This window comes from Acanthopagrus latus, chromosome 20 (assembly GCF_904848185.1).
Source record: "Acanthopagrus latus isolate v.2019 chromosome 20, fAcaLat1.1, whole genome shotgun sequence".
In the NCBI taxonomy this organism is placed as follows: domain Eukaryota; kingdom Metazoa; phylum Chordata; class Actinopteri; order Spariformes; family Sparidae; genus Acanthopagrus; species Acanthopagrus latus.
In genome coordinates this window covers 22,609,082-22,632,137 of record NC_051058.1, presented here as the reverse complement: position 1 = coordinate 22,632,137, position 23,056 = coordinate 22,609,082, and the positions used below count along the sequence as shown (strand labels likewise).

Genomic DNA, 23,056 nt, shown 5'->3' with positions numbered 1-23,056 from the left:
TTTAAGTAGTAAATGAATAAATTTGTCTTCTCTGCCACTCACCTGGTCAAACAGATAGACGGTGACATCGTCAAAAAACGACACCGTCTTGGTCTTGCGCTCGAGCTCCTCCTCCAGGTTCTCCGCTGTGAGCAGGGTTGGCATCTTCAGGAGGCTGCGCAGTTTGTGGGCTTCGCTGTTGTCGCTCACCACGATGGGCACTGGGTGGACCTCGTCTTCGCTCTCCTCACCTCCGCTCTGTTCCTGCACACTGTAGATTCGCAGCTCCTCATCCGACTCGTCGCTGTCATCTGTGTCACCGCCCTCCTCATCCGCCTCTTCTCCATCAGCCGGAGACGCTCGGCCCTCTGTTGTTGCAGGGAGGGGAGGGGGAGGGGTGGATGGAGGTGGGGGAGAGGAGGAAGAAAAACGTCTGGTGCTTGCTGTGTGCTGCAAGGCCACCTCATCTTTGGGTAAAGTATGCAGGTTTTCACCGGATATCCCCGATGGCCTGGTCTGATTCATCTGTACTGCTGGCTCTTCTGTTGTTTCTGAATCTTGAGCAGAGTTTTTCGTGTCTTCTGCATCTTCCTCTTCCTTGACATTGGAAGTACAATCTCCATTCAGGGCCCCAAGGGCTTCTTCCATGGCTCCTACCACCTCTGCTGCCCAGTCTCCTAAGGATGAGCTCTCTTCCTGAGATGGCCATTCATCCAGCCCACCCTCTGCTATTGAAGCAGTGTCAGAGGGCTCCAGAGGTAGCCCCAACTCCTCATCCTGGTCACCCTCTTCTATCAAGTATGCCTCCATCTCTGAGTCTGTGCCCTCTGTTAATATGTCTTTTATTTCAAGTTTAATGTCTTTGTTAGCAACACCGTCTTCTAGTTCTTCTTCCTTGTCATTCTTCCTTTTCTCGCCCTTCTTTTCTCCCATGTGCTGTTTGTTTTCAACAGTTCCTTCATCCTTTACCATCTCTGACGGTTCGTCCCCTTCATCCCGAGACAGCCTTTCATTCTCATAGTCTGAAAAGTAGGCAGAGTCTCTGTATGGAGTCTTATCAGTCAGTGGTAAAAGGATGTCATCACCTGATTGTGAAGCTTCTAAGGCCAAATCTTCATCCAACGGTGGTTCGGCTTCTGTGAGCACTACTTTAGACTCGACTCCCTGCTCCTCCAGGCTCGTATCAATGGTAGGCTTTCCCAAAGGTTGTTCACGGGGTTCATGAGGCTCTTTGGGTACAAACTCAGGGCTCTCATTGTTTTCTGTGTCATAGCCACTATCCATAGCTTTGGGTGAGCTGGAGGGGTGGGAGGACGCTGGGCTGAAGCCTTCACAAGACCCAGCTGCAGATGGCAGATCCATGGAATCCATGGAGTCAGGAGTTCCTACCTGCTTCTGTAGCGACTTGAAGGCAGGAGAAGCGTTTAGCTCACTAGACTCGTCAGCAAAGATGCCTGAGGTAACGTCAGTGATATCATCTGTGATGTCATCGTCATCGTCATCGTCACTGCAGTCAAGGATGTCAGCAAGGCTCACAGTGGAGTCGCCGTGGTCAACACCGCTGTCTACAGTGTGACTCAACTCTGATTGTGGGTCGGTGAGGGTCACCATCACATGCATGTTGTCAGCAGGAGGCGGAGAGGTTCTAGTCATTGTCAGGGTCACCTCTTCTGTTCTAGGCTCTGTTGGTTTTTGCATGATTGGATTTTCTTTGATTACATCCTCCCTCTTTTCTTTGAGTGGGGTATCATCAAATGTTAGGTCAGCATACTGCTCTCTACTGTCCTCAGTCTTTGTCAAGGCAGGTTTGGCCACAATGGGACCCCCTGGAGCTGGTGATAGATTGATCATCTCCTCATTGCTTTGGACATCAATGGCCTTATCACTGATGTAGTTGCTGTGACTGTAGCTATGACTGTAGCTGTTGTTTCTGACTAGTAAACCTGTAAGGGGGTCAACAAAGTGCGAGTGGCAACACTCTCCTGATGCTGGCACCTGAGTCTCGCCCTCATGGCACAGGTAGATGTAGGCATTGCAGTTGTCTGAGGGCACCATTGAGTGATGTTTGCTCAGACTAAGGCAGGCACTGTTATCTTTGGCCTGGTGGGGCTCGAGATAGTCAATGGGTTTGGGTAGAGAGTGGAAGGCGAGGCTATGCTCCTCCGGCCAGGAATCTTCAATATCTGTACTTGGCATTGTGTAGTGGAAGTCTACATAAGCATCCTGTCTGCAGCTGTGGCTCGCCCGTCTGTGGTGACCCACACTGCTATGGCTGTGTTTGGAAGGCCAAGTGTTGCAGGTGTGTCTTTCAACAAATATGTCTTCTTCTTCCTCTTCTGAATCAGTGTCTCTGTGCCCGATGAAGAGTGCCCCCTCTGTCTCCATGTTTATACTGACAGAGTGGCTGTTGTGCCTGGTGTGACTGGGCATAGTCTTCCTCAGGGATCCCATCATGTCATAGTAGCCACCTGTCACGTTCTTTCCAATGATAGATGTCTGACTTGTGTCCAGGTATGTGTCTCTGTAGGCCTGCTGAGGCGGACTGTTTACAGAGGGGGATATACCAAGTGGGTTTTCCAGCTCACCCAAGGCCTGACGCAGGCTCCTCGACCCCCAGCTTTCCCGATGATGGTCTCTGGTGAGCTCACTTCCAATCAAATAGTGATCAATTCCCAACGGGGGTGAGTGCTCGTAGTAGTAACCCCCATCTCTGTCTTTATAAGACACATAGTGACTAGACTCCCAGGGTCGAATGGGGCTGCTGTCCGACACTTGCCCTAAAAGAGGCTCCATTGTCAGGGAGATGGCAGGACTTGAGTCATTGGAATCGTACATATCCGACTTGTGGATATCTGCGGACCAATAGGGATCCATGTTCTTAGCCTGTGATGGGCAGGCCATGCACTCGCCTGAGTCGGCGCTGCCAGTCAGAAAGCTCCCGCTGCTGCCTTGGTAGTCTGGGCTGTAGGAACACATGGTGTACTCTGGATCAATGTTGCAGTCTACTGGCTCTTCGATGCGGATGTAGTATTCACTGCTAACTGAGGGGCTGTGGGCACTGAGGACAGGAAGTATGCCAGGAGCGTGAAGATGTTTTGGTTGGTAGTAGGGTGGAGAAACATGTCTGTGGTTCTCCATTGGACAGCCTCCCACAATGCCTCCAGGTGGGTAAAATGCTTCTTGACAATGATGGTTGACTTGTCCCAGGGTACTCGAGGAGTCTGGGGCTCTATATGACTGGTCTGCCCTGGCTTGCTCCCACTTGTACTCAAAGTTCAGGCCGTGGCTGGTCTCAGTGACTGTTAGTATGTCATCCCCAGACTCTGAGTGGTAGCCATCACCAGCTGAAAACTGCTCTAGGAGGGGGAAAGAGGAGGATGTTGATGAGGGGTGGTCTCGTGATATTGCCGAGGCACCACGATGGCTGTTGAATCCAGAATTGGGACGCAGCGAGTTCCATCGCCTCTCAAAGTCCTCTTCGGCCTCGCTGGCCCCCTTGGCGCACAGATAGCTGAGCAGCAAGTGGACTTCCTCTGCATTGGGCCTCTGATCAGGCTGGAGCCAGCAGAACTGCATCACCTCATACCTGAGAAGCACAAATCAAACATATCACACAAGATTTGAAATAAAAAAAATAACGGTCAAATAACAAGCAAGTATGTTTTAGTTATAATAAGAAAAGAGACAACTGAAAAAATAGCCCCTCTACAGACAAGCAAAACAAACAGGATTAGCATAATAATTAGAATCTGCAAAAGAAATAAGAATCCACTCATCCTGCAAGACATTTAATTATGTTGCTCTAAATATTGTGTTTATCCCTTCTCCTGAATTAATTTCAAACATTTTAAAAATGCATCTTAATGTGTTTCAGTGTGTCTCACCAGCGCTCAGCCAGCGGCACTTGGAGCAGCGGTTTGGGCAGTCGCAGCTGCTGCTCCCTCACAGCGTAGGTCAGGACTTGTCTGTCAGAATAATGTCTGTAGGGCTGGTTGCCGAGCTCAAACAGCTCCCAGATAGTCACACCCAGAGACCTGAGACAAAACATAGCATGGACATTGTCGTTAAACACAAAACAGTAATCAGAACAAGTATGTGTAGTTCAGCCTGTGTAGATAGATTTGATCTAATCCCTCAACTTTTTAAAAAATGTATCTTGCTTTCTTTGTATATTCCTTCACAGGTGCTTCTCTTTTTACTGTGTTGTCAGGTTTTCTGTTGTTGTGTGTGTTTATCCTACCACATGTTGCTCTGTGGGGTCTGATCAGCCACCAGCAGGTTTCCGTGCACCTCGTCTACCAGCTCTGGAGCGATCCAACGCAATGGCACGAACATCTGATCCGATGTAACGTAGTAATCATCCTGAATGGAGGGAAGGGCAGCGTGTGTTAACAGGCAGACAGCAAAGACACAACATCATCACACTTTATTTGCTTACTTGGAAATCATCTCCCCTTATTAAATTCAATATTCTAAAACAAGTGAATGAGCTCCGAGGAATTAAATCATCTGTATAATCTGCTCATTTGGATGAAGTAAACACTGGATCTTTTGGAGATAATATTAACTCCTAAACAAGCTTAGCTCGCTTCTTTCATCGTTTCATTCATTAACTCATCCACTCATGTTTGTTTTGTGTAGACAACCATTAACAAGGAAACTGTCCTAGGATTATTTGCTTCTATGTTACTAGTCCTATTTCTTTATCAAATCATCTTGGTAAACGGTGCGTGTGTGTGCATGCATATCTGATAAACAGACCTTGTACTTGGTGTGGGACAGACCATAATCTCCGATCTTGACTGTGACGTTAGCGGACAACAAGCAGTTCCTCAAAGCCAGATCGCTGGTGACAAAGAAGGAGGTGGTGGAGAGTAAAGAGCTGTTATTACAGGTCTTCATCATTCATCAAAATATAAACCAAGACCAGAGCATAGCAGGACTTACATATTACTGAAAGCACAGAAATATTTAGAGGTCCAACATGCAAAAACACTCACTGGAGCAAAATTAAAGTTGCTCTTATCAACACATATTACACATATCAACATCAACTCCTGTCTCTAAAAAAAAACACAGGCTGAAGACTGAGTGGATGTTTGAGTTGTTCTGGAGATGAAGGGTCACCGCCTGCAACAAAATCACTGATGCTGGAGTCTGTAAGGAGCACTCAGGCAGCACCAGGATATTGTTCCAGGAAGCAACCGAGACGCAAAAGGCAGATTTTACTGATCATGGCAAGATACTGTCAGGACGACATCTGTGTGTGTTATCTATTAACAGAAAATTGCTTCCTACCTGTGTGTGAAGTTGTGTTTGTGCAGGTGCAAGAGTCCCGAGGCGATGTCACAAGCCATCCGCTGAAGAATCAAGGGCTCCGGGGTCATGGATTCTGCAGTCCGGCAGCTTCGGAGGTAACCCTTCACATCCCCCTGGATACAGAAGAGAGTAATAAAAGATCTGAGTGTTACAGCCTCTGACCACTGGAGGGCAGTCTTTCCATTTCACTATGCTTACTGCAACCAAGACTCAACCATTTCTTCTTCAATCGTGTCAATCTGGCTTGTTTCATGTACAACTGAAATGTTTTGCATGAACAGACCAATCCGGCCTTCTTTTTTGGGACTAAAGCAGTCTCCTCGACGGAGCCTTCGTCCTCCTTCGTTCGACTAGTTGCGCTAAATTACAGGCTTGCCATCACAGATTTCCTTCCTATCTGACTATTTTCTGTCCTCACAGATTCTGTAGTTCTTTGCCCTGTATATTTATGTTTTTATCTTAAAAAATAAAAACTGTGAACAATAAATTTCATCAGCTATCACCAACTTATTCACTTACACTGCGGAGTAAATTAAAAACAGTCAGAGATGAAGAGGCAGGAAGCCAGTTCTTAGTCTTTGATTACTTCAGTATCACCACAGATATCAACGTTTAATCCACTGAACTGATCAATCATGTGGAGCCGATAGTGGATTTTAGGCTCCAGTCTGAGTGGAACAACTGCAGTGTGATTCATTGCTGACTTTGGGCTCGCCTGCCAAATATTTACAGCAGGTGCCAAGAACGTTTTTTACTGCCAGATGTAATTAACAAATAAATCCAATAAACCACATATTACATGAGGTTTTTAATCCATGTAATGTACGGGATGAGTTAGAGGATATAATGCAGACTTTGAATTTAAAATAAAGGTCTTTAAAGACTTAAGGGACTTTTATAAATTACAGTACATATCTCATACTGTAGGTTATTTCAAGTGTTGCAGAGCCTAACAGAAAAACACTACGGCACATTTACACTTCAGTGATTTTATTATAATATTGATGTCTTAAATGACACAGCAGGGTTGTGGCAGTGCTCCTTTTAGATTCATCCACTCAGCAGTTAGCTTCAGATGTTAATCTCTTTTACACATAATGTAAGCCGTTCTACCAACGACACCTGTCCCTCTGGGTTTGGATACTCACCAGTGGACAAAACTCCATCACCAGCAGGTAGGGAGTGACCTCAGTGCACTGAGCCAAACACTGCACCAGAGCGTGGTGCTGGAGGTTACTGGAGAGGAAGAGCATGAGATCAGATCAAGGCAGAAAGTTATGACGCACATTATATCTGTGACATGCTTCAAAAACAACCAAGTCTTTGAAAGCAAGGCCAACATTTTATCACAATAAGTAGAACATTATGAGACACTGACAATAAGATTATTAATAAAAATTCAAACAGTATTTGTGAATATGTGGTGCAAATTATGCCTCTATTATACACCCATTCTAATTAGTATAATAAACAGTTTGTTTGCTAGTTGTCTTATCTTGCACATTTCATTATTGTGCAGAAGGTTGTAATTAAAGCACACGATGTCAGAGGATGAAGAGCAACACAGTACGCATAGGAAGGAGGTCGTGGTGGATGGAGAAGTGCACGACACAAGGCTACTTGGTTAGGTTTAGATAAAGATTGTGGTTTGGGTCAAAGTGGAACCTTTCACATTGTTAACTACATGTTGTAAAGACTTTCAAGTAGAACGCTTTGCTGGAAAAACCTCTCAAAATGCTCATTTTGTAGAACGGAAGTGGGAAACAATTAACCTGGGTAAATGTCAGATTCCTCAAAGTAGAAAACCATAATTGAACTGAAACAAACAAATAGGTTTATTGCCTGAAGAGCTGTCGCTTTTCTGGTGCCAATACGACCTGTATTAAGGTTTATTGTTACTTGGCGACCTCTGGTGGCCGTAGTAATTATTTCAGCAACAAAGGAGGACATTCAGACAACCTGCACAAGGCGATGGATGGATCAAACAAACCACAATGTTTTCCTAAACCCAACCAACTGTGACCATCTGACAAAGACAGATGTGCCCGTCTCTCATGCACTGCACCAGTCAAGTTGTTTTGGGGAAAGTAAGACTGTATATGTCCTTTGCCTTACTGGGTAATGACCTAATTATTCCTTTAGGTATGAGGATGTGTTGTTAGTGTGAGTTCCCATCAGTGACAGACAGACAGGTGACAGAGGTAAATGTGTACCGGTAAGGCTGAGCTTCTTCCAGGAAATGCATCTGGTCCTGTACGCTGGCGCTGGCTTTGAGTTCCTTCACCACCACTTGGGTGGTATTTAGGCCTGCATTCACCTCCCCAAGCAGAACCTGAAACAGCACAGATGGAGACATATACGCATGGAGAAGACAGATTGACAGACAGACAGACAGATGGACATCCAAACAAACATATTAAGCATGGAGTGCGAGTGACCAGACAGTCAAAGAGACAGAAAGCAGTCATGCAGGAGTTTGGCGAAGAGGATTCAGAGACAATGAAGAGACAGAAAAATGCAGACAAACACACAAACAGATGGACATACCCAGTGAAGGTACACAAGGATGGAGAGGGCGGATGTATATTCATGAGTGAATGAGTTGGAAAAAGGAGGAGAAACAAACAAAGGAGCAGAAGGAGAGAGAACGACAACAACATGTTATCTGGTTGTATAATCACCACACCACATGGTTCAGCCTGCAGCGGAGGGTTATTACTCTGACGTTTTTACCAGCATAAAATATGTTCTCAAGGGCGAAGTGTATCACCTCTGGGAGAAGCGGACATCAAAGGCACGAGGATCAGGACTGCATTACACACTCAGACATTACAGGTATTCTCAGCATGTCGGCCATTTTTAACTGACTCCATTCTGAGCACGGCTGGGATCACAGCGCAGGCTAACAACCGTGATGTGAGACTCACTGATGCTGGGTTTCATCTAACCTGGCAGGCGGGTGCAGGGACAGCAGGTGCGACTGTCAAAACCACCAGCAGCAAGTTATGGAGATTGAAGTGTCAGCAGTGGGCTTACCTTCCCGAACCAGCCATTCCCGATCTCTTTCAGGTAGAGGAGACTGTGGCGGCTGAGATCTGTGGATTTCAGGAGTTGGACTGGAAGAAAAGAAGGGAGAGCAAAAGGTGTAACTGTGATGGACAATCATCCACTATCGGAGTGTTGATGATGTTGTGGTCTTTACAATGTCACAGCCTGTTAGTCCGTCACTGCAAATCACCTTATGCTTGATGACAGCTCGCTATTTCATGAGGCGCATCACATCTCCACATGACCCTTAATTATATGATATTAGAAAACTCTTTCAACCTATAATTAACAGTTCTCAAGCAGTTGGCAGTGTTACCTATTTTTCTATACCCAACATAGTTTCACAGCAGTTCCTCAACCATCATTTCTTTTTTCCATCATGTCTTTGTTTGATTAAAACACAACATCTATGAATCGTGCTGGAGTCGCAGGGAGGTGGTCAACGTGACGGGTGGGCGCACAAGAATGTCACACCAGAATCAAGACCCGGCATCCAGTCTATGTTTAGATTAAGGCAACAAATGCACTTAGGAAGAGATATTTTCAGTTTTTGAAACAGTCAGGAAATGTTTTGTTTTGTTTCTATGTTTAAAAAAAAATGTTCCTGAGTGTCTAAGTGCACAAAAGTGCCGCGATTCCATCAGTATCTGATGAACCGCCACAACACTGGGCTGTCACGCCACATGGAAACCAGCGACTGCTTGGAAGAAAATAAAACCGTTTATCATTCTACATCTGTTTAACATACATTTGGAAAACTGTCAGAAAAATGTCAAGTATACATAACTTAAAATGGAGCTGGTAGTAAAAGCGTTCTGCAAGCCACATCAGCTGAAATATGAGTTCATTAAACTAACATTATTTTCAGGGTCAGATTTTCATCTGCCAAACAGTGCTGCTTGATGCTTTTATTGGTGGAGGCCGACCTTCATCACAGGTAATGTTTTCATTAGTGTCAGAAGAAACAACCATTAGAGGGCAAACGTGAATCAAAAGACAAACTACACATTGCATGTGTTTGAGCCAAAATGAGGTTCTGTGATGTTTTACAGCAGATAAATTTTCAAGCAACAATGCATAAAGAAGGACTGATTGATAAAACATTGACTTTTGTTGTCTTGTTAGATATAAACAGATGGAGATATCATGCATACAGGCACAACTGCTTTTGAAAACAAGATACAGCATGTCCTCACTCACACAGAGGTGAGTCATAGACCTCAATGATAAAGAATGCAGAATACATATAGCTTTTATAACACAGACATCAGTAACATGAGCACGCACCATTTCCGAGATCTTAAGTGGCTGTTGAAGAATCCATCGTCTGTCCGGCTGATTGTTATTAACCCTTTCTGAAGTGAAATATCCGAACATGCCAGTGGATGTTGCCCATGTTCCCTCAGTAAACAGATGTAACTGTACTCTTATTCTGTATCGAGCCGACTGTGGCACCGATCTGTCTGACTGTCCTCCGACCCCCTGATGCATCTCTGTCAGCATCCCCAGATGACCTGAGTCCTTCCTGCCTGCTGAACACGCCCGACCGTCCCGTCCCGGCTCAGCCAAATGAAACAGGACCGACGGCAACATCCCCCCCAACCCCTCTGCCCCTCCATCTCCCATCCCTCACCATCTATCCCTTTCTTTCTTTCTGTCTGTCTTTCTTTCTTTCTCTCTGTGTCTCCCACGATGACACTTAGATTCTGGGTGTAGAGGCAGACAGACGGACCTTTGTGGCGCTGTCGTCCCCCTCCAGACTGCCACACAGTCCAGTCACTGTGTGGAGGCCATATTGGACACCCCCGTCTCTTTCCCCAGACTGGTCATTCCTTACACCCACTCACGCTCTCTCCGGCCCGAAACAGAATAACCACCATTGTCTGGCTGCTTAGGGCAGCATGGCACCAGTTAGGACCAGTTAGTAAGCACACACTGGGACCATTATCCACCAGCTCCGTGACACAGGAACGGACTGAGCTTTGGCGATAACAGTGAGGCAATGGGTCCCACCTACGCCATCATGTCAAGCTCAAATATTCATCATTTCTGATGGAACAATGAAGAGGAGGGGGATGCATTCTGGGAGAAAAAAATAAATACTCAAAGATTTACTACAATATTTGTTATCTTTGTTTTCTTTTTGCTTGGTTCTTAGCAGGATGTCCGTTCATGCAATGAGCGATGTGTTTTAGTACTGAAATGGTTCTCTTTTTTTTCTCTGTCTGTCACTGTGTATTCTGCTATAATCAAAGATTACATTTAAATGACTCGTATGTCAGTTTACCTACTGTCACAAACTGAAAATGCCCTGATTGCGCCTGGTAAGTTCTAAGACCTCTTTGCAGCCGATTCACTAACTGAATTACCACTTGACAGCGTTGTCTGGTCTTTTCTAAGCTCTGAGCTGCTGAGCGTCTCTCTCTGAATGCGTCCAGCTTAATCGCTATAGTATCCAGGAAGTCTTTAGCGAGATGCACAGCGGCTGAATCACTCAAACTCTAATGGAATTCCCATTATGCTCTTCCAGTCCAGTGCATCCCAGTCCGGGCTGTGCTGAGGTGCTGAGCTGGAGTGCTGTCCTTGGACAATCGTTTAGATTCACTTATGACGTTGGCCCGTTCTTGTTGTGTAACTCAAGTAGAAATGGAAGCGTGGAGGTCGATGTATGTGCTCCCAGTGGTTGATGTTCTGTTTAGTGCATGTGTTAAACTGGACTTCTTGCACTCAGTCTCTCGTTGTATGATTTTTAACATGTGTGCAGCTGTTTACATGTCATGTCAACTCTCTGTGTGAGCTCCATTAGTCTTTGCAGTGCAGCCTGCAGTACAGAACAGCTGCATCAGGGTGGGTCCTGGGGAACCGGGCCACAGACTGAGCCAAGCTCTCACAGTGCTGGTGTCTCATTAGGAGCTCCACCTATCCACATATTCTTTTGACAGCCCCAGGGCAGCACGACCGAGGAGATGGGAACATCGACTGAAAGAAACTTTCTCGTGGCTGCTGAATACTTCAGCTCCATGTCTCTCTCTCAGCTCTCAGGAATCATTAGTGAGTCAAAATCTGAGATCTTTGTTCGATTCAAGCAACTTCAAGTTTGTTTCACCCAGTTTCTCATAAATTATTTTAAATCTTGATACATATATATTGATTTTCCTCTCCTCTCTGTTGGCATCTGTCTAGTATCTACTCTCTGCTCTCTACTTCCATTTGGTTGCTTTAAGTTTAGTTTTTCAGTTTTAATATTTTATCACCCTGTAAAGCATCTTTCAACTGCATTTCTATCAGGTGGTAGTGTGCAAATAAACTTGAACTTTGACAGTGATGCGATGTAACATACTGTACCGTACTGTTTGAAAAACTTGAGCATTTAAATTTTCTGACATTTAATACTTCCACTCCACTACGTTTATCTAATCATTTACACAGATATATCTTCACTTTCTCACTTTTAAAGTAAATATTTTGGGTATTTTTCCAACACTGACCTTTAACTTGAACTAATTCTCAGTTGAAAGAAACAAATACACGAAAATCAGCTAACAAAGATAAGAAACTTGTGAAACTTATAAGAAGGTTTAAGAAAGAAGGGTGTGATGGATCCGTTCAGCCAATCCAGTTCTCTTAAAAAACAACAATTCATTTCCTTTCATGATGTCACTGGGTGAGGCAGTCCTGAAGGCGCAGTAATGAATCCCTGACCTCTGCCATTACTGTAACACATACACATATGGTTTCTATTATTCACAGAAGACAAACCATATGTTAAAGGGCCAGTTTACCCAAATCGCAGAAGAGGAAATGGTTTCTCCCTTTACACTAGTGGCATCAAGCCATGCAGATATATCTGGTTTTATGCTTTTGACGTTTTGTGATATCCACCCCTGGAACGTTTTTCTTCTGTTGTTTTAATACATGGAACAGCAAATTACAATCTGTTAACCAGCCATGTATCAACTCAACTTTACACTGTTACACATTATACAATAAATTCCCTATTCACCGACCCCAGAGTCGGTCGAACAAACATTCACAATCGTCTCTATCTGAGCTTTGATGCAGACTGATGGCTGAGTTAACTGCGTGGGCATGATCCATTAAGTCTCACCACACTCCAGTGTCATAAGTTTATCAGGCAGCATCAGCCCATTAGCACACAACACGGACCATTGTCACGCCGAAGCAGAAGGAGAGAAAGAGAGCGACAGAGTGAAAGACGGATATTCTCACTGGGGTTTTGTGCTCTCGCATGCCTGACATTCCAACGGGCAGCAGTGTAGGCTGGCCGGCCTGGACGTTATTATGCAACAGGCAGATGTTTGTGGGAGAGAGTGAAAGCTAAAGAGCACAGAGTTCATACTGTGGGGACCTGCAGTGAGGGATTGTGGGATAGGTGGAGGCCCAGCTGACTGAGGCCAGCATCAGGGCGGTGTTCACCCCGGGGACAAACTCTGACTGACGCAGACGCGCAGCTCGCCGCGCTCTTACATTAGTTCTCTCACATCCTTGAAATGCAGTTGCATGTGTAACGCTCTGGCACTTTTGCAAAGCTATTGCAAGGCTTACATCAGTTTGCAGCACATGACTGAAGGGGTAAATTATGAAGCGCTGACAAACCATCAAAAGTGATGTCATGATTGGATATTCTGTGACTGACCATTCATCTTATATTTGATCCCTTTCAAAGGCAGGAAAAATGTGTAAATCTTTTTAAATGTAGAGTGGGGATTCAAAGATTTACTGAGGGAAAAAACTGGAAATGGAATTGGAGGACCAAGTTTAACCTCTTGAACACTCAATTTTTCACTTTACATATCCCAGTATGATTATTTTAAACACTCTGTGCCCTATCTTATGCCAGCCAGTGGCGCACAGCACGGCATCACTAAACTCAAATGTGCTTGCGCCTATCTGTCCATCTGTGGATGTGATGGACTTAAACTGAGCTGTGATTAGATGAGGAAAGTGACGGAACCATCGACTAAAAAAAATGGTCTTATATCGAAGGTGGAGATGCCCGGGGTTCACGATGAGTCACACACAGCAGTGCTACACCTCAGTTAAAAATCAGTACATTTGCACATATGCAGTCAAATAGAGCTGCTGATGGGACAAAGGATTTGGGAGATAGCAGAGATCGTCTGTTTATGTTCTTTAAGTTAATTTCCTCTGCAAAAAAACAAGAACATTCTCTTCTCCAACTGATGAATTGGCCATTTAAATAGCAACCGGCCGGGTGCAGGATCACCTGTCTTTAAAAAGGAATCTAATTGGTTTATTTTATATTATGCCCCACACAGACCTATGATCAATCAAGAGAGTAAATGCAACCACTTTACACTTTACTTTGAGGCCAGATTACTCACTGCTGAGTGAGCAAAAGACAGTTGGATGCTGCTTGAAACGCACTTTAGACCATGTGCCAGATTATTCAAATCCAGTTTTCATGCAAATGCAGAAATATTGTTGATTTTGAATCATTTTGTTTTCACTTTCCCCCCAAGACTGAAACTACATTTATGGATAAAACTGTCTAAAAACAATGAGACCTTTGTTATAAATGTTGTTGAATTACAAAATTCCAAATGTTTCCAGCCGTTTTCAAACAAAAGAAATACATAATTTTATCTTAAGTTAAGTGCGTTGTTTGCGGTGTTTCCTGGTCACTAAAACCTCAGAAGAGAGTCAGAGAGTGAGGAAGTCAAGTCGTCTGTTTCCTCCTGAGTTACGTCAGTAGATTTTCAAAAGAAATCCAACTTATTCTATTGCATGGTTTTAATTGAAAGCCCCCTAGTGGCAGAAATAACATGACATGTGTTCAGTAGAGTTTAAGACATGATATTTAACTGAACTGAAGTGACTCACCTGACCGTACAGGTTGCTTTGCGACCGGCAGGGACACCTCGGTGAGCGGCAGGATGTAGACGTCGGGGCTGCCCTGGGAGGCCGGCGAGCCCAAGGTGGACATATCTGCATGGTACTCCTCCCCGTCCACATTCTTGAATTCCTGGAAAACAAATACACGAGAAGCTCAAAGGTCAGACACTAACATACACTCACAGTTGGTCGGGCAACTTGCCAAGTCACAAATGTGAGGATGTGAAGCTGAAAACTTGGAAAGACACTTAAAAAGCATTGCCTTAACCTGCCTGCAGGGGCATTGTAGATCATATAAACACTGCATATGCAAAATATAATATCTGCCTGCATCATTGTACATACATGTAGACAGAAGACTGATAATGTTTTGGCTGGACCATCGAGGCAGATATTAGATAAACTGAGGCAAGCTGTCTTGGCCCGGTTCAATGTTTCTCTAAGCTGTTTGTGAGACCAGTTGGAACATCACAGTGTAAACAAAGCCAGTGTGATTTATCCAAAGATTATTTGTACTAAGATTACATGTATCTCAGTCCTCTGCTCTGCAATTAAGCCTGGTGGTTTTAATGCTGAGATGCTTTCTGGAGAGAAGAGTTGCTGTGACTCACTCTCAATCGGCAAGAAATGTTATTTTTATTATCTGGAAAAACATTTCTTAATGACTTCGTAATTCAAAATCAGCAGGGAGCATGTTCATAAAATAATGAGAAGCGAAAGTTTCAACTTAATTTACTGCACTTCAGTAAGTTCATCCTATCACAACTGGCACCAAGGCAGAGATTAATCGATGAGTTTCACAACTCTGAATGTCCAAGAGAGATTAACCTGTAAGAGATAGCCTGATCACGCACGATCAACAGAGATCATCTACCAAGCCTTAATCATAACTTTGTACTTGGAAGAAACTGTGAACAAAAGAGTCAAAGCTTTTACTCGCACCATTTGTTCCTTCTCTCTTTCTGGCACCCCAAATTTATGTGCACTTATTAGCATTTTGATGTGATAACGCCAGATGGATAAAACAACACTCGATGTCAACATTGTTGAAACATTCAAGAAGCACAATGCAGGCTGCAGTGGAGGTTTTCTTCTGTGTTAGTGTTACATTGAGGCCTGGGCTGGATGTACAGTCAGGAGCCCCTGAAAGATTCCTTCTGTCAGCTGAACGTCGAGATGGATAGCAGAACGAAGCAGAGCGCCGAGAGGGGAGGGAGTTGGCTGCATCCACAGACCGGATATCAGAATAAAAGTCCCTTAGTTGCAAGCTGGAGAGCAGCGGGGTCCCAACACTGGAAAAATGTGACCTCTGCAACACCCACACACACACACCCACACGCACACGCACACGCACACACACACACACACACACACACACACACACACACACACACACAAACACCTCCATCTCTCACTTCATCCTGTCCCCCAAGAATGTGAGCACATACACAACGACACTCCCTTGGCCTCAGACCCAAATCTTCACACGGCCCCAATCGCCCTCCTGCTCAACATGTGGTTTCACTCTACACATCGACACACTCACACTGTCGCACACCAGCATTCACAGAACGACATAATCTCTCATGCTGCCATATGTCCTGCAGAAGGAGCTGTCAAAACCAGGCCTTCATGTAACAACTTGGTTATTTTTTTAATTAAAACCAAGTTGGAAGAAAGGAAGCGAGGAAAGAAAGAAAGAAAGAATTCAGGGTGACATTTTCAAAACTTAAAGACTCAGTAAGGATTCAATAAAACAAAGCAGAAGTACGTGACTAAATGTGAAGTGATGACTGAAAATCATTGCAATGATTTCATTCTTACGCATATAAATATTTTAAATTATTAACAGACAAACAAACATTTAAGTCCTCCGTCTCCCTCCTAATATGCAAAAATCCGGCTGATTCCCAGCTGGTAAACTGATTGTTTCTGTGGCTCCACAGCCTCTCCAGTTCACTTACCTGTCCTCAGACTCCACAGGTGAGGATGACATGTCAAACGGCCTCAGCTCTGGTTACAGCATCTCAACCTCTTTCTGGTTCTCTTGCACACACCCATAAATACAAACACACACACATACACACACACACCCAGTGCCCCCCCAGGGTGCCACTTGTGTGCAGGGTGCAGGGCAGCAGGAGGTTGGCGGTGCCAGGAAGAGCGGCAGCAGAAACAGGCACCATCACTCTGCAGAGAGAGTCTCATTGTTGAGTCCAGAGAGGAGGAAGAGGATGAAGAGGCTCAGTAGCTGACCACTGACTGTCCCCAGGATCTGCTGGGGATGGAGGGATGGAGGGAGAGAGAACGAAAAGGGGGGAGGAAGAAGGAGGAGCATCATCTCCCGGTTCACAGGCGAGATCGAACCTGCAGTCGTCTCATGAGGGAGGGGAGAGAAATCGAGCCCCCTCAAAAATGTGAGGGAGAAAAATAAAAGTGGGAGGGGAGGAGGGGAGGAGGGGAGGAGGGGGGCGGGCGGGGTGAGGGGGGGTTCACATACTATACATCTGACATCACATGCTCTCTTCCTCTCTTTTCTCCCTCTCTCTCCCAAAAGCCAAAGAACATCTGCAGGGCAGTCCCCTTCCCCAGTCAACACACACACACACACACACACACACACACACACACACACACACACACACACACACTCACATACAGACACACACACACACACACACACACACACACACACACACACACACACACACACACACACACACACACACACACACACACACACACACACACACACACACTGACTACATCCTTAAATGTGTGACAACTGCATGTGATCCTGTGGGCATTTTTCACCTGGGTCAAATATAGTTGGCGTGTATTGAGCCTCACATCTGGAACTGGTGCTGAAATTTGTTCTGTCCAGCACAGGGCTAGAACTGGGTCGGCCCGGTCATCAAGGTTGGCTGCGATATGTCATGGGCTATATGTGGCTGTGTTCTAGGAACCAGGTCTGGACCACCTTTGGATCATAATTCATTGCTGTATTTGGGTCAAGTGTAGATGGACTGTGTGGCCCATCAGGCCAATTCTGCCATGTGGATCAATAATACAGTGACTTTAAAAGTGAAATATCAGTATTGAAGTGTGGCAGGTCCAGATATCTCTCACTAACTACATGATGTGAGAAATGACAAACTTTCTGTTATTCTGAAAAGTCTCCAACTGAAAACATTTTCACTTCTAAACTGATTCCAGTCCCCCAGCTCGCCCTACAGCACAGAGCTCTGTCAGAGGAAGTTCCTCATCTTTCCATCGCTGTCTGTAAAACACAGAAAGCTTTTCTCTCTCGTCTCCTCTTGAAGTTTTTTTTTTCCCCCCTGAAATTCCCTCTTCCTGCTCTGGGAGAGGCTGTGTCTAATTCCAGATGGGGCCCTGAGGCCGGATGCACTGTGGGCTCATGGGTATGCCCTTCCTCACGCCCTCGCGCCCCCTCTCTCCTCCCCCTCCTCCCGTCCTGGCCCCTTCCTCGGACACACCCTGACAGGTCTGAGCTGGGTGGTCCGGTCCGCCAAAGACACAAACCAGACATGATGCACATCACTCATACTGTGTGTCTTTGATAGATGCTTATTCCTTGCCTGCAGCTTAACAACAACTCAAGCTGCACACTTATAAACACATACAGTGTTGAAGAAAGAACAGGATGTTATGTAATCTTGCTACAAACACTTCTGTAATCGTGTGACCCTGCGTTTGTTTAGACAGAGAAAAGAAAGGCTGAAGCTGCAGAGAAAAGTCATCTGACACGGTTATTCATGTGGGTCTCTTCACAGCAGCATAAATGATTCTGCAATTTCCTCTGAAGACACGTTATTTTAGCTCTTACATAATGCTGCAAGTTAAATTAATAAATTGAGGAAAATTTGTGTCCTTTGGACCATTTCGAGCGTTGTGCAGAAATATGAGTCACAGTAAAAAGCTAGTTGTAGAAGAAAGGAGACGAAGGGTGTGATGCATTATGGTAGATCTGTAGATAATATTACATCTGCTCTCATAAGTTTCTAGAGCCCAAGGTCACTTTTTCAAAACTTTTGTTTTGTCCGTTCTGCAATGATGTAAAGCAAAAGAAAAGCTGTAAATCCTCACATAAAACTCTGAACATTTTGCTTTTTAAGCCTCACTAGAGGCTGTATGAACGACGCATCAGGTCACAAGTCCAGTGTTCATCGTCTCCAGAGGATGACCTGTAACTGTTCCATCAGCAGCATCAGGAGTTCAGTATTTTGATATAAAAATTTGGTTTATAACCAAAAAGATACAAAACTGATAACATTCCCATCAGCCTCTGCTGTATTTTAACTGTATTGCTAATCAGATGTTAACATGCTAACATGCTGATTAAAGATGGTGGACACGCTACACATTAAAACTGCTAATCATGGTCATGTAAGCATTCTTTGGACTAATCACTAAACCGACTAACAGTTTTAGCACAGTAGCGTATCAAATACTGTTTGTTGTATGACTGTACGTGGACCGGATTGGGTTTTTAAATACACCTGCTGGTTCTGCTTGACTCATCAGCCCAGAGCAGCACTTAGCATTTGTATTACAACCAAGCGACCTGCTTGAATGTGATATTAGTAACTGATGTCGTGCTTATCTTGAGTCGTGGTCACAGAGTGGCTTAAAATACTCTTCTACCCTGCAGTAGTATCGACGAATTGCTGCTAACAAAGCTCTGCTTATTTGGTGACGCTGAGGAGTGATTATTTCCAGGAAGACCAAGTTAATTCATTTTCAACGGCAAACTGGGCAAATTAGGAGCACAGCGGGAGAAAGGGGTTAAAAATAGGTAGACTACAGTGGAAATTGGCAGGCATCGAAGCGAGGACACAGGAGAGAAACTAAAGAGATTCAATTAGAATAGAGAAAAGACTTTCAGTGTGGTCTCCTACACAGAAAGTAGTCGAGTATCGCAACACATGCTTGTTCGAGGGGGAGAAGGACGCTGCTTGGTGCCCACTGGTCCATTTCGGGCATAGCTCAACCCAACAAGGCCAAAAGTGTTAATGGCAGAGACCCATCCAAGATTTTGACTACTATTCATGCTTTGAAGAGATTTTTTAATCTCCATTTTTTGTATTCTGTAGGCAAGGATGAACTGTACACAAGCAGTTGTGCGATGTGATAAACATTCTCGCTGACTGAGGAAGGCTGTGATGTAAAGGTGCAGTGAACCTGCACTAAACGTCATCCCTCGGACTATCAACAGCTGCTGATGGTAAAAAAAACAAGGCAATGAGCTGTTAAAAGGCGGGAAGAAATTGGCTGCCGGTTGATTAATGAGGAGGGAGCGTTCAAGACGTTAAGCCTTGAGATTACACCGAGTGAGAGCTGGTGAGAAACACTGAGTGTTAAGAGAAATGTTTGTGTACAGTGATGGAAAGTTACATAGACACATATTTAATAATTTTCACAGTCATATGCTCAGTCCCACCATTCCCTCGATGTACACACACACACACACACACTCACACACACTCACACACACTCACATCCTCCTTGGCCTATTTTCTGCGGTGCCGTGACCCATTTCAGCACACGGCTCAGAAATGGGGTCTGAATCAGCGACACAAGATGGTCCTGAAGAGCTGCAGGCCTCCCGCCTCTCCCACCTTTGTCTGCTTATCCATCTGCTGCCCGTCAACATTTTCTAAGTATAAATGGCTCCTTGTGCACTGAATATAATGGACTAATCTAAACTGAGGCTGTGATGAATGTTTGTTCTCGTTACATCCATTAGCAGCAACGCTCACGGGCAAAGACAGGCCGAGTGCACATCTCCATGCCAGACTTCATTAAAACTTCGTATGATTTAATGTGTGTGTGTGTGTTTCAGTTTGTCTTCATGCCTCATGTTGTTTTTTTTAATGTTTCAGGTGGAAGTTGATGAGAAGTGGCAATCTGCCCACCTTGAAGCCAGTTTTGCCCTTCTTGCAGCAGAGGCACGCCAGCATGAGGAAGGCGAAGGTGAAGAGGCCCGAGAAGGAGATGGCCACCACAGCCAGGGACGACGACCAGGACAGATCACTCAGCGGAGCGCCATCTGCAGGACACATCCAGAGTAACAGACAGTCAGAATATCAGCTGAGGCATCAACAGTAAAATGATTGAATGCATATCAAAGCATGTGCAACAAGAGAAATTAGGTTGCAACAATGAAAAAGAGGAACGTAATTTACTCCAAAACACAAGTTGACTTTTACATTTCATCATTTGAAATGTTTTATACAGAATCTCATGAACTCACTGCTTTCTCAGGTGGTTCTGTTTCCATTTAGGGATGTTCACATTGCCTGATTTATAGCCTCCCATCCTGTTTTTGCTCAAAATGAAATGCTCTGAAACATTATAGTCCTGTAGGATTCATCTGGCACACAACAACAACAACAACAGCACCATTACACCTCTGCTCGGCTCAGAGAAGCCGGCTACAAATGCACATTGATTCATCACCTTCACCTGGTAGCACAGGCTTATCTTTTGCACTAATTGTTTAAAAAAAAAAAAAAAAAAGCGATAAGCACTCAGATTCTGTTATTATTTAAGTGACCCTGTTGGTCATGTCTTCCACCAGGTCAAATATCTTGGCTATATATCACTATATGGGTTCAGAGTTTAAGAGTATTGACTCCAGAATCAGATTCTCACAGTGAGTGACAAATAAACACCAAGTAAACACTCAGAAAAGAATATAAATTTAGCGGAAAGTGTCTGTTTCCTTTCCTTTAAGCATTTCTGACCCCATTTCTCAACAACAGAAGACAGAAAACAGAAAGGAAACACAGAGAGAAAGCAACAAGGCTGACATGCAGCAACACAATCTCCCCGACTGGAGTCGTAATTTTAGATGTAGCAATTACTGTTTTCAGCCACACAGCTGTGCAACAAGTAACCTCCAGCCCACTAACACCAACCTGCCCCTCAAGTTCTTCTTTGGTGTTTTTATACATGTGATATTTTCCAAACCCCCTCACCTAACCAGAGCAGAAGCACCGTATCCCCAGTGTGCGTTGCAGAAAGGTGCACTTGCAACATTTATCTTGGCGCCTGTGTTGAACTCTCTGTAATACAGACGAACAGTAACATACAGCAGTGAGGAGACCCTGAGGGGCACTTCGGTACCTCATGTGTTGAGCGATATGACAAACACCTCCCATGTGTCCTAAATGCATTGTTTTTTTTATTCAGTTTGCTTTATCTGCAAAACGAGAATTTGGGGGATTTAATTAAAAGTGTTGTGCAATTATAATAACGCTAAAATATTCATGTAGTTTACTTACAGTGTTTACACACTCTGCTTCTGCCTCTGGAGCTCAACAGTGTGGATTTCTCTGCTGAGTTACTGAATTTCCTCCGGCTCTGCTTCGCTCCCGTTCTTCTGTTCGGAGCATCATTCTGTATCAGTGACACCGATTTTTCAGGCTTTGATGGTTTGAGTTTGCATGCCGTCCCAATCTTATAAATAATATCTTGTTCCCAATTTTAAGGGGAGGAGGGGGGCATTTTTTTGAGCAGTGGATGATTTATTTTTTCTCATTTTGCGGCGGCTTCTGAAATGCTACGGTTACCATGGTAACAGATTGGACGGATGGACAGCCATGCAGGATTGCCTTCAGCTGTAAATCTCTCACCCTCGTTCCTGCCAACAACAGTGCCACCCAGCTCTGCAGACACACACACACACAGACACACACACACACACACACACACACACACACACACACACATACATATACATTATAAACAGAGCAGTGAGAGTCAGTTCTGCTGCCAGTTTGTGCTGATCCTCTGAAAGCTTTGCGACTGGCTCGGACTGAGTATTAGGCTCTTAGTGTAATTGGACAGAGTGCAAACACTGTTGTTCGGGAGGCCTTCTGGCAGAGTGTAGGAAGAGAGGAGAATATTAAAAAAAACATGCAAATTTAACAGTTAAATACAGGATTAGCTGGCCAGCCCAGGGTTTGTGGAACATAGAGTCCTTGTTTGAATTTCACTGAGTGTTACACTCAAACGGGGCTAAATAAAACCAGCGGTCCAGAAACAGTGTCCATAAAAAAAACTGCAATAAGATGCCACATGAAGCAGAGTGGGAGGAAGAGGTGGGAAATGCCAGCTTGCTAAATCAGCCAATAACTGTTTAGTGCTCTGAAAGGCTATACAAGACGAATCAGATTTAATTACTTCATTTGTCAGGGGGGCGATTACAGAGAGGTGAGACATATTCCGAATCTGTTGTGGTTTATTTAAATATCCCTCGCGAACAAATCCCATCTCCGCCCGCAGCACAAGTGAGAGAGTGTGACTGGAGATGCAGCTCGGGATTAATATTTGACGAACGCACTCAGGTCCACATGCAGCCGAGATGAAAACAGGGCGCTGAAGCCCAGCTGAGGCACGTGCACATTATTATTATGAGCAGATGCAAAACTCTCTGCCTGCCACACCCGGATGCTTCAGTAACCTCACATCAGAAACCATCAACATGACTGTAAATATTGTCCTGGGTGAATGACAATGGGTACGAATCTCTGATCAATCTATTTACATTTCTAAATCATACAATAATTAGACATAAGCCAACAAATGAACTGCTCCCACTAACAAGTAGTGTCATACATCAGATTGTCTTCTGTCTCCACCTGAGAGTCAGTGAGTTGCTGAGGAGAGAGTCGGTGCTGGAGAACAAGAGAATTCTGAAGAAAGAAGGGAAATAAAATCTAATCTTATGCCTGAGCTTTTTCCAGGGGAGCACCAGGGGAGTTCTAGTGTCGACAGGTGCAGAAAACAGCTTAGTGCAGCAGTTGTA

At 44.6% G+C, this 23,056-nt stretch overlaps 1 protein-coding gene across 7 annotated transcripts in view; it reads right to left on the bottom strand.

The window, feature by feature from the left end:
- aatkb (apoptosis-associated tyrosine kinase b) overlaps nt 1–23,056 on the bottom strand; it is a 48,696-nt gene that overhangs the window by 4,219 nt on the left and 21,421 nt on the right. For 2 of the 7 annotated variants that reach the window (XM_037081741.1, XM_037081743.1), the window contains exons 2-11: nt 20,160–20,293; nt 14,212–14,353; nt 8,335–8,414; nt 7,512–7,630; nt 6,447–6,534; nt 5,278–5,411; nt 4,741–4,825; nt 4,220–4,341; nt 3,864–4,013; nt 43–3,565 (exon numbers count right to left, since the gene is read on the bottom strand). In XM_037081741.1, coding sequence (XP_036937636.1) covers nt 43–3,565; nt 3,864–4,013; nt 4,220–4,341; nt 4,741–4,825; nt 5,278–5,411; nt 6,447–6,534; nt 7,512–7,630; nt 8,335–8,414; nt 14,212–14,353; nt 20,160–20,293 — 4,577 coding nt within the window. Of the gene's footprint in view, nt 1–42; nt 3,566–3,863; nt 4,014–4,219; nt 4,342–4,740; nt 4,826–5,277; nt 5,412–6,446; nt 6,535–7,511; nt 7,631–8,334; nt 8,415–9,633; nt 9,850–14,211; nt 14,354–16,187; nt 16,481–20,159; nt 20,294–20,497; nt 20,618–21,224; nt 21,312–21,530; nt 21,915–23,056 lie in introns of those variants that run through there. The other 5 variants (XM_037081742.1, XM_037081745.1, XM_037081744.1 and 2 more) reach the window with 5 other exon arrangements.